Source organism: Brachionichthys hirsutus, chromosome 3 (genome assembly GCF_040956055.1).
Source record: "Brachionichthys hirsutus isolate HB-005 chromosome 3, CSIRO-AGI_Bhir_v1, whole genome shotgun sequence".
Classification (NCBI taxonomy): domain Eukaryota; kingdom Metazoa; phylum Chordata; class Actinopteri; order Lophiiformes; family Brachionichthyidae; genus Brachionichthys; species Brachionichthys hirsutus.
Window position 1 is genome coordinate 8584009 of NC_090899.1, and position 12116 is coordinate 8596124.

At 41.1% G+C, this 12116-nt stretch overlaps 1 protein-coding gene across 1 annotated transcript in view; it reads left to right on the forward strand.

The window, feature by feature from the left end:
• Positions 1 to 12116, forward strand: part of ptprub (protein tyrosine phosphatase receptor type Ub) — a 128350-nt gene that overhangs the window by 99883 nt on the left and 16351 nt on the right. The window contains exons 14-18 of the mRNA XM_068760308.1: positions 241 to 379; positions 1603 to 1757; positions 2780 to 2967; positions 11364 to 11436; positions 11538 to 11614. Of these exons, the coding sequence (XP_068616409.1) occupies positions 241 to 379; positions 1603 to 1757; positions 2780 to 2967; positions 11364 to 11436; positions 11538 to 11614 (632 nt within the window). The remainder of the gene's footprint in view (positions 1 to 240; positions 380 to 1602; positions 1758 to 2779; positions 2968 to 11363; positions 11437 to 11537; positions 11615 to 12116) is intronic.

Sequence of the window (12116 nt, forward strand, 5' to 3'; positions counted from 1 at the left end):
ATTTATCCATTATCCACAATTTCTCAAATCCTTCTCTATGAACATCATCATGAACCATCATAATTCAGTTGATCTCCCCACAGTATGCAAGAAGGGCAGTGGTGACAACTGCATTTTCGTAAAAAAGTCTATAAAGAGGTTTTTGGGCCTCAAAGCTGGAAATATTCAACTTACTGATTGTTCAGTTTTGAACACTCTTCTAGTTACTCTGTCCCATTCAATCTGTGCTTCTGCTTCTAGCGGCCTGTAAAGATCACCGCAAGGCTCTAGAGGTGTCCCAGCACTCTGAGGAGATGGGTCTCATTCTTGGGGTGTGTGCTGGAGGGCTCATCGTCCTCATCCTTCTGCTGGGCGCCATCATCATCATCGTGAAGAAAGGGTAAGTGTCTGCTGATAAGTACAGAACATGCCTCATTATGCACAATCAGACCACATCTCCATATTGTTTGCCTTTTATGATTTGTTTTGCAATACTTCAGTAATCAGTGTTTGTATGGTACTTGCTGAACTTTGGGAAAGGTCATGGCTCATTTAGGGAAGACGCCGGACCAACAGCTAGAGCTGCACATTGTTTTCAATCCCTTATGGTGCAACAGAGGGACCCAACGACTCTGATCGGAAGAGCTTATCTGAGTGTGAAGGATTTAATTAGAGCCTGATACAATTTAATTAGCCACTTAGTTATACACCCCAAACACATGCCTGACCCTTAAATGAGATGCTAACTGGTAAGGAAAAGGTGTGCTATTAGTGAATACTAGTGCAATGACCCCACAGGTATGCATTTAGGTATGTGTTTATGTGTTTAGCAGCAGCTATAGGCCAGCCTGAGTTTAACTCCTGAATAAGGGTAGACCTTTGTTATTTACTGAAATCTGAAGAGTCAGCTGGGCCAGAAAAATAATCACGGCTCCAGCAATAGCGATTAAGTAGCTGACACCACGTTCTGACTAGTATTTAATAACAGTGATCTGTAAAGTCGCCACTGTTCTGCACATTAGCACAAGTTCCTGAGTGAAATGACCATGACGTTTACTCTCAAAGAATTGATTGCCAAATTTGCTGTGACAGGAAGCCTTGATTTGTGTAACAGTGAGATGTATTCAATAGAATGAAACTGCCTCGCTTTGGTTTGGCCTCTCAGCACCTGCTTCGTCCGTTTGCATGCGTCACACAGCCTGTACCGCTGAGCTCATGATAGGATGTTCTCATGTTCAGTGTAATCAATGCATTCTACCCTCAGCTGACATTGCCTTCATCCTGCACTTCTTCTTCCTCTTGATTTTTTCTCTCCTTCTCTTGCACTCTTTCCAGAAGGGACTACAACTCTTACTATCCGTAAGTGATATCACCTCTTTGCTTTTCCATCATTTTGTGATCCATCATATACATGCTTGTGCTGTCTGGCTGTTGTACAGAGAAAACGATTAAGCTTTGTGTGTGTAAGTTTTTCTCTCTCACTGATTATGCATTTCTAGATCTAATTATTACTTGCTAAATTTGGGATTTTCTTGTTCTCCCTCTCTCTGTCCTTGCCATTTGCAATCTGGCTTCTCTCCTACTTCCATGTCCTTTTCCATTTTCTTCTTTATCCATGGATAGGAAACCAGTGAACATGAATAAGACACCCATTACCTATCGGCAGGAGAAGAGCCATATGGGGTCCATGGAGCGCAGTTTCACAGACCAGAGCACCCTACAGGAGGATGAAAGAATGGCACTTTCCTTCATGGATGCACATACCTGCGGTACTCGCAGTAAGACAAATGCACCAAAGAAAAGTGCAGTGTCCTTAAATTGGACAGCCCATAATCATCTGCACAGTGCAATTTCATTCTTCAGATGTTGTACATCAACCTGCACTGTGCGAATTTGAACATCCCATATTCACTTCATGAATGTTTGAATCATCCTGTCTGTGAAAAATGTTTTTGATAGCACTTCCCCTCAGCTATTCACTATGTGCAGCCGATAAAGATATTTATGAGGCTGCAAAAAAGAGAATTGCAAAATAGAGATTGTTAAAAAATAAGACATTAGAATGTAGTTAAAAACACTGATACAAAATAATAAAATGTAAAGAAGAGCAAATAAAAAGCATTAACTTAAGAAAGATGTTTAAAAGAAGAGTTTTGACTATGGGAAAGCTTCAGCAAGCAATAATTTCCAGACGTCATTTAATTTAGCTGACAGCTTCAGCAAACCTCAGGAACTCTGAGTGTAGAAAGCTTCTCCAACTTGTTTAGTTTTGATTGCGGGAACACTAAGGAAGGACATACATTTTTGTTACAGAGTTGGAGAGTAACAATGCATTCTAATCTTTCTATAATTCTGCAAACCTTTTCTGCATTCAGTAGTCGACATTTCATGAATATCTACCCATTGTTTACATTAATCATTTTTTTTCAGTGAATGTAAAAGGCTGTAATCATGTGTAGATCCTGCAATATCGTCCTGAGACCCAGCCAGTTAGCGTGTCCTCTGTAGTGGACATTTGTCCATTGCAGATGACATGCTAACTGGCGAGCTGGGTCCCAGGAGGATATACAGTTGTATGTCATCTGCATACATATAGAACACAATGTTATAATAAGTGGAGAAACAAATTGAATATTTCTGCTTAGAGAACCTTTATCAAAGATACACACCTGTAACAGACTCTGTACATAATATGTTGCACTAAATGAAAGTATCAGCAAATCCTTTGACCTTCTCTTGTAGAGATATTTGTCACCTAGAGTTGCACTGATATTGCGAACGTGTCTGTTTTGTGGTGCAGGTGATGCTCGCAGTTCAGTGAATGAGGCCAGCAGCCTGCTGGGAGGCTCCCCGAGGCACCAGTGTGGACGCAAAGGCTCTCCCTACCACACAGGGCAGCTACACCCTGCTGTCCGCGTGGCTGACCTTCTCCAGCATATCAACCAGATGAAAACTGCTGAAGGCTATGGCTTTAAACAGGAATATGAGGTGAAAGGGCACTATTGCACTTGTCTGTTACAGGCTGACATAACATAAGGCAAAGAAGGTGTAGCTGTACCTCTTACACTCTGACAACATGAAAGAACAAAGTATTGCCGCTACAGACATTTTCATGCTGTATCACAATAAAGAGCAATCATTTAATCATAGTGTTATATAATTCATGTTGTTAATGAACTCTTAAATGGTTGACCTTAACAGTTAATTCAATTCCATGATTTTAAGTGGTATATTCATTTCTAGCATATGGTGAATGAGACAACTCTGCGGGGAAAAACACTCAAACTACAATAATGAACATACCGTTAATCTAAAGTCATCCTTTGCAGACTTTTCATGCTGTAAATGAGAAAGTTGTAGTTACTTTATGTCACTTGTTTGAAGCTTTGTTTCTGTGTCAAGGCTGTCATTACATCAACTCAGATCTCATAGAAAGATAAATATTTTCTGCACGGCATCCCCTGTTGCTTATGGAGTGCACTATCTATGACTGTCTTTATGCTTCTGTGAAAACGTTTGTCCCGTTTGAGAGGCATCTTGAAGTGTCATTGAAATAAGACGAAGAAACTAAGCAGCTCCGCTTGATTTTCTCATTCTCTCATCATCTGCTTATATTTTGTACTTTATTGTTATTATTCATACTTACTTGTTTAATCCTAAATACTATCAAGCTAACAGCCAGCACTTTATTCCTCCATTGTTCACCATTTTACAGCAGTTTGACTTGTTCAAGGTCACAGCAGAGTGCGTCTTCTTCAGTATTCTGTTGCAGCTTCTGTGGAAGTTGGACAGTTTCATCTCTGAAGCATTTCCTAGCTCTGCATCTCTCCTCTCGATCGAGTTCACCAGTGTACCAACAAACCAACAACTGTGACCTTAGGTCACAGTCAGAGTGAAAGAGCAGCAACAGATCACTGAATCCCCCAACGTTTGTTGAGCTACTTGCCCTAATAGTGCTAAAAGTCACGAGGAAAGCAAAACTTGTTTTAACCTATACTCTCAATCTTTCATGTCTGCTCGGAGCTATGCTTTTGGGTTCACTCCCTCTTAAGCATGAATTGTGTTGCGACGGCTACGCTTGTGGACTTTGGTGCTTGGAGTAGAAGGGCATGGTGTTCGTTATTATTTTTCTCTTTATATTTGTGTATGCTGAATTCTGTGCTTGCCTCTCTATATGACCATGAGCTCTGTGTTGAGAAGTATTTGACACAAATTAAAATACTCCTGGGAGCAATTTAGTTTTTATTATTACACAAAATCTTTATAGCCCTAAAGTATATAACCTATTTTATGCAGTAAATCCAGAATTGAATTTACCTTTGACTTTAAAACAAAGGTTGTCAGACCCGCCTTTGATGCAGAACATTCTTCTTCTTTTTCTTCATCATTGTTGTTTTGGTGTTTCCTTTTTATTCAGTCAGTATCTCCTGTAACGCTATAGACAATTCTGTGCAGATACACACTGGTCAAAGAGAATTTTACAGATTTGGTAGGAACTTCTGTTTCAACTGTGCTGTGCATAAGGCAGAGAATTTACTTAAGCAAACACAGGAAGTGGAAAGTGTCTGACAAACATCAAGGCTCAAGTCAGATTTTGATGAAATGTCTGGTCATTTATTGTTAATGCAAAGAGGAACCATGTCCAATTGCATGTTGTGGATCGCTGCGATCTAAGAGAGATGTTAAATGTTGTCGATGTTAAATCGACAGCACCTTGCAAGAATGCTACTTCATTATGATAAAACCCTTGAGAGGAATTATCTTGTTTTCAAGCCCCCCCCCCCCACACATCATACATCCCCCCTGTCACACCATCCACAGAAATTAATTAATAAGCCAGGGTTAAAATGGCATGATTACACTGTTGCTGCACATATTAATATCAGCGCTGTCCTTATGGCAGGTCTAATGAGGTCAAAAGTCTCTGGAGGTGCTGGTGAGTACCCTGAACAATACCGGAGTACAGGAAGAAAGAGCCTGGGAGTGATGAAAGATGACAGGGTACCGAGGGAGAAATGTGAAAAAGACCCTGTGGCCTCTAAAAGAAAACTCCCGAAAGCAATGTTAGTATTTACCTCCTTCTGCACTATGGGGTGTAAGATGAATGGCGTATAATCATCAGACCGTGCATTGTGGATCAGTCACTGTTGTTCACTAGCTGTGATCCTCAGGCAGCAGAGGTCTGCGCATGCTCCTTAATGATCACACTGATCTTTACGTCTCCATCAGCTGTCTAGTCTCCTTTGAGGTTCTTGCTTATATATGGTTCTGCATTCCTTATGAAGACAATTACCACTATCAGACAAATCAGATTATTGGCCATGAATTGTTCCAAATCTGCTTCCACTGCCATTGTTTATTTGTGTTTTTAATTAAACTGTATGTTCAAACATGTTTGTTTACCTTAGGGTTGCTTATCCCACCTCCTGTTTCAATGGCTGGTATCCCTGTTTGTGTTTTCCGAGGCTCTTTGGGAAGCCCCCAGCTCTCTGAAAACCATTGGTATGAATGTGGCTGAGGACTATATGTTATGCCCGGTGCTAAACAGCATGCAGCTCAAGTATCATTGCTGGTTTCCATCTGATGCAGTTGTCATTTTAATGTCCAACTCAGTTTGTTTAGCATCAAATGTCCCATCTGGGCTCTCAGGGTGGCATGGGTCTTAAAATGGGATGACTCATTGTTTGCACATTGCTATTTTGATTTGCATGAAGTTAATGATGCAATATTTATTGTGCTATTTAAAGGATGTATTATTGAAATGATACGCCTCCCCAGATGAGTTCCCAACAAGCTTGCATCTGCTTGTCTCTGGATTTTCAGTAATGTCAATTCAGAAAATATCATTTGACAGTTAAACAGCAAAACTGTAAGATGCAGTTTTAAAAAGTTGACAGGACAGAGTAAACCCTCCAGAAGAAACATATACATATAATAAGATGGCTTTATTAATAAGGAACACTGCTTTACTCCAAGTTGTTCCACTATATGAATCTGGGACTCTATATTCGATCAGAAGAAGAAGAAGAACTCATAGCATTAATTAATGTTTGATTCTGACCAGGCCTGTCTGCATGTGAGGAGATAGAGATGATTTTTAATACGCTCTGCTCTGGGATCATGGCAGGTAATGTAATCAATATTTTTCCTATTAAATATGTAGCTTTATTTCTTACCCACCTGCATTGTCTAACCTATTTATCAGAGATATAATTTTTATGGTCTGATCAAAAGACCGTGATCCATGCATCACTATTAAATTCACAGGGAGGTACAGCAGCTCTCCTCTTGGAATCAATTTACTCCTGTGCTGTTAAGTTGAGTTATTGATCAGTCAGAGATGATTGAGGCAGAGAATCCGCTAGCAGCCTGTCTCTCAGTAAAGGCAAGGTGCTGCTTTTAAATATCGGTTTGCTTTGCACAGGTGCACCTGGCTTTTTAAAGGGAATTGGAGCTGGAATCCTGTTTGCATTAATTTGTTTGAATAATTGCAGAAGTATTTGCTATTATTTTTGCTTTATCTTGTTTGATGTATTTTTGCTTCTCTGCAGGCAGGTTATGCAGCGTTTAACTGCAATGGTTGAGGCAACTTGATGCACTTGGGCCAGGGATTTACAAGTATGCGCTTTAGATGATTTATATAGGGCCTTAAGAACAGTATATCCTGGTCATTAAAGGCCTATGGCGTTAATGAAAAAAGGAAGCATCTTTTGCCTCGGATTCATTGCTTTCTCCCCTAGAACTCTGCTCGTAGATTCATTAAACTGTCCCTCATGGGCAAAACACACTTGTCTCAAAAAAATCAATACACACATCTTAGTTATTTTCTATCTGTGTTAGCCATGTGTTTTGATGTAGTATCTCTTTCCATTATGAAGGAAAACGATGAGGAGTTTCATTTTACCCTCCCCTGGCAGGTATAGGTTTTTATTTCCCAGAAGAAAACTCGTGATCTGTGAAAACACTGATCAAGGATTTACAGTGAGTTGTAAAGGTTCTTGTATATGTGGCAGCTGCTGTCACTACAGTCATGTCCCCACAGCAAAAAGTTAAACAGCAGAAAAGTTCAAAAGTTTCACTGCTTCACTTTACACTTTGAGGCTGAGGACAGTGGGGATGATGGACCCAGTGATTCAAAGTGAAGTTGCTGCATCACCACAAAAACATCCATTACCTCATGATACCTTTACGTTGGATGAGTTAAAAGATCCGTTCATGGCGTTTGTTGAACTTATATCTATGTGACCCAATGGTTTAGAACTAAGTACGGTGGAATTATGAATACAATTTCTGTTTTTTTAACATTTTAGAATCCAGATAATAGAGTGATAGGTCAAAGTGAGGTGACACCACCGTAGATTTTGGAAGAGAAATTGTGGAGGGCAGTGCGTCCGCCATTGCATGTCAATGCAAATATTATACAGTACATAATGAAATCCACTGGGATGCTGAGAGCACATCAAGCTGTTTAAAATAAAAAAGCACTAAAGCATTAAAAGTTCAAATCTGTATTTGACGCCATCATTCATCTCAGTTTACTCATTTTTTAATTATTGAAAGTTTGCAATCAGACGATGAAAATGTCTCGCATAAAGGAGACTGAAGGGATACTGGTTTGAAACAACGGGGCTAATAACGGAGGTAAAAGCAAAGGAGGCGGTGGCACCATGTAAACTTCTCCACTGGACAGTTGTGCTTTTTTAGGGGGAAGGTTGCATAAAACCCTCCACTGAGCCCAGTGCATCTCCCCTCAGGACTCTCTCCCCTCCCAGAGAGTCTTTGCCTCCAATGGTCCAGCACCTTTTGAGCTACCCTGGTGGACTGGATGCTCAGTAGCGAGCCTACAGCCTGGTCATCCACCAAAGTGACCTCAGACACCAAGGTACTTCAGACCATCCTTTTTCCAAGACAGGCTCTGAGGAAGAACTGTCTGACCGTCACGCCATCCAGTGACAGCATAGGTTTACCTATGGTCCATTCCATCCTTGTTGCAGACAGACTTAAATAAATTAGTTAAAATCACTTAAACATTGAAATCGTTCTGATTATTTTTTATAACAACAATAACATCCTCTGTAAAAGCAGATAAAACAATGCCCTCTTTAAATCAGGTAAAATCAAGCTGTGAATGCTTTTGCATATTTTACAAAGGATTTTGGCAATGAAACCGGTGCATGGTAAAAAGCCCCTTAATCTTGTGAAAAAAGACCAGTATTTATAGCCCATGGTAGACATCATCTACCATGGACCTGCCCAGCACACAGTAGGCCTCATCCCTGCAGGGAATGATCTGCTCCATAGGCATTCGGCCTTAGCCAAAGCCTTCGAAAGAGTTTCGTAATCCAAGTATAGGAGGGACAGGGGTGGCAGTTTTTACGTCCTGCCTGCTCCTATCTGCTGGTGTAGAATCAGAATCAGAATCAGAAGTAGTTTATTGCCATTGTCAGTGAGGGTTCACAGACTAGGAATGTTTCTCGGTGAAGTCGTGCTACATCTAACATTAATGACAAAATGCAAGGATGAGTAGAACTACACAGCTCACCTTAATATCTGGCTGGGATCAATCAGTTCCTGTCCTGTTCCAGAGAGCAGAGAGTGGACATTTTTCTGTCCATGCTTCTTCTCCAAGCCCAAGAAAAAGCTAGAGGGAGCATCTCAATCTCACAATGTCAGCGTCCAGGTGTTTCATAGATCGACAGGTGTAACAAGTAACATTGAGTGTAAACTGCTGGCACAAGAGTTTTAACTGAGTTTTGCCATGGTCTACGTCTAAGACGTGTAAAATCAGCTTTCTTACATTTACAAGCATTCCACAAATAGCTTAAAGCATTGATTAGTTTGAAAGAATGATTAGCAAAAACCATCTGACATCATTTTACAACACTTAAAATCATTGACCTGCTGCTTAAAACATTAAAAACAACCAATTGTGGCTCAAGATATTCTGTCCTCTTTCAGGTGGGACCAAGTATACTGTCTGCAGCGTGTTATGCATCCTCCTCCACACACCCACATGGCCATGAGAACAGAGCAGCTGTTTCAGACTGTGTTGAGAAGCTGGGTGATTGATTAGGGTCTAAAAATTCATACTCGGTATACAGGTATTCCCACCCAAGAAAAAAAAAATCCACCTTCTCACCAAAGCAAACCACCACCCTGTTCATCCGGCAGCAGACGTCACGGCGCTGTGCCCGATGATCTTCCCCACCGCTAGTGTCACTTTCCCCACACTGCGAGGAGAGCCGACCTTGATTTCATGCCTTGTCCATGACAGTAAGGGGAAGCCACCGGAAGCCATGATGGCATCTAAGTGGCCAAAACAAAAACAAACAAATAACACGCTATGACTAACGGGAAACGACACTAGACACTCGAACAATATACCCAAGAATATTGACATAAAAAGGAAAGTAGAGAAATAAACTTACCCACATTCAGCAGCTTCACTCTCACTCCTCTCACAAGAGGAAGACGAAGGAAGAGGTGGACAGGGGGAGCTGTGATAAAGAAAGGTAAAAAGAACAAGGGATTAGAAGAGAGAGAGCGCATGGAAAGAGGAGGAAAAATTTGGATGGGGGGGGGGGGGGTTGTAATCCCAGCCAGGCTTTGGCTGGTTTTTAGCTCTCTGTGGGGAGCGCTGTGTTGTAATCCCCTGCTCAGCATGCAGGAATGGGCAGAGTTTCACCAAATTCCCCCAGTGACTGCAAACCACAGGGGTTAGACTGGTTTGGATTTGTGTGTGTGTGTGTCCGTGTGTGCGTGTGCATTCCTGTTGATGGATCTGTCTGAACTGTTTGCATCATTCAACCCTAAAGTGGACGCCTATGAGCGGCTCGTGTAAAAGTAAGCGCTCTCAGGTGGTACAAACTGCTCTGCCTTCCCTCTAATTGCAGGCACACTCAAGTATACAACTTCTAACATCAGTAATTGTTGTCCACTACTGGAGACATCAGTGGCGTTTGTCTGTCTTGAGTCAAACACACATTTTAGAGCATTTTTTGTTTGTGTTTAGGTTTTGAAAAGCGTATAAAGGACCGCCCTCGAGACCTGCAGTCCTGGTTTGTCTTTGTAAGCGTGTGGTTTATGGTTCACGTGTTTTCCAATTGTAACCTCTTCTATCATCGTGTTCCTTGATCTCTGTCGATACCTTGATTTTATACACTAAAATTAGGGCAATTTAAAGTTATATAATAATTAAAAAAAACACAACATATAGACAAACACAGTCACAGAGAACATGGGCGAGCATTTGGTGAAAGTGGATGAGGAAAGCTGCCTTATAACAGGCAGAAACCTGCGAACAGACCTGGACTGAGTGTTTGGAGTGAGAGACAACAAGAGGGTAGAGAGAGACGCCGGCATTAATCCGTGGGAAGCTACGAGACGAGAGCGCAAAGCCTCCAGAGAAGATATGACCATGATTATGTAGAGAAGGAGTGGGAGAGAAGCCCAGTGCATCATGGGATGTCCCAAGAGAGTTGAAGCGTATGGCAGCACAACGTGTGGCCACTTTTAAGTCCCCATTACCTGGAAGGTTTGAGAAAGGGAACATTTTAAATTTTCTCTTACAAATAGAGAAAAAGAACTTCATGACTGAAGGCTGTGGATCTGATCTGACTTTGGAGTCAAGGTGCCACAAGAAACTCAGATATTTGTATGTTCTGTATGTGTAATAGGATAAAAACAATAACAACAACAAGATGATAAAGATGCATAATTTATGAATAAAACAGGCCAGAACAAGAAATCAACCATGATTAAAACAGCAGGGACAATAGGTAAATGAACCAACTGGGTAAACGCAGAGTAGTACAGGACGAGTACAGCCTAAAATAAAAATAGACCCAAAAACATGAGTTTTAAGAAAGACTAGGTTTAAATAAATTTTCAAAAGTCATGTAAAAAAAAAGATCCTCAACAGGGATTTAAATTAAAATACTGGAATGACAGGAAATTACATTAAACTAGCCTGGAACAAGCTCAGGATGTGAATGAGTGTTGCTTTCTTGCACAAGTGAAAAACGGCTGCCATTGGGTTAAACAACTGAGAATAAGCCATGGTGCTGAGGGCTGGAAGAAGTGAAGGCACAACAGATGGTTCGTGACTCGAGGGGCTCTGGAATCAGATCAAGACTGTGTGGTACCAGTTGCAGTGGTTGATTTAATGCCCGATTCAGCATAAACCAAATGATATAATGGCTCCTAATTTATTTTGGCTACGATATAGAGATGCGCTGAATAACTTTAACCATGCTGACCATGAAGTACAAACTTTCACTAAAGAGAAACCTGATAACTCTGGTTCGTGTTTACTGTGTCTCAGGCATTTGAATGGGTATTGCAGTGAAGCCTTATCTGTAGTAACTGTTTCTTTATCTTTGCAGAGTTTCTTTGATGGTTGGGATTGTACAAAGAAGAAGGAAAAGACAAAAGGGAGGCATGACACTCTCCAGGGGTGTAAGTCCTCAGAGCCCATTTTGCATTGCATAAAATACAGCAACATATGGAGAATGTTGTCTTTTATCATTCCTATTCCATTTGACTCTTTCCTGTCCCAGATGACCGCCACAGAGTCAAGCTCCATCCTCTTCTGGGAGACCCCAACTCGGACTACATTAATGCTAACTACATTGATGTAAGTCTAATCTTGTTTTTCTGCCTCTGTTCAGCTGCAAATAGAAACTCGATCTCTTACAGCCTGAAAAGCCACAGTCCATCTCTCATTCCTTTAAGCTCACCGGCCTGCTGGCCCACTTTCACCTGCAGGCTTTCATCCAATCAAACACTTTTTCGATCAGTGTTTTGCCGGATTTCATGTTGTCAATTGTTGCACAGGAACCTGACCCAGACTGACTCGGCTATCGCTTTTATTAAAACAGAGGGGAATCAATGTTTTTAATACCAGAGATTAACCTTTCTGTAAGACACCACAAATCCCCTTAAATTAAATAAACATCATTGATGTTATTCGATCTCTGGACGGGCATTGGGGACATGATCCTTTCCACTGTTCGCCTTACTCGTTTGCTGCACATGCAGCGCCGCAGTAACATTGTCACTGATCATATGAAATACATGTATATGTTACCAGCATGTCTCACACAGTTTCATTCATATGTGTTCCCATTCATAAAATC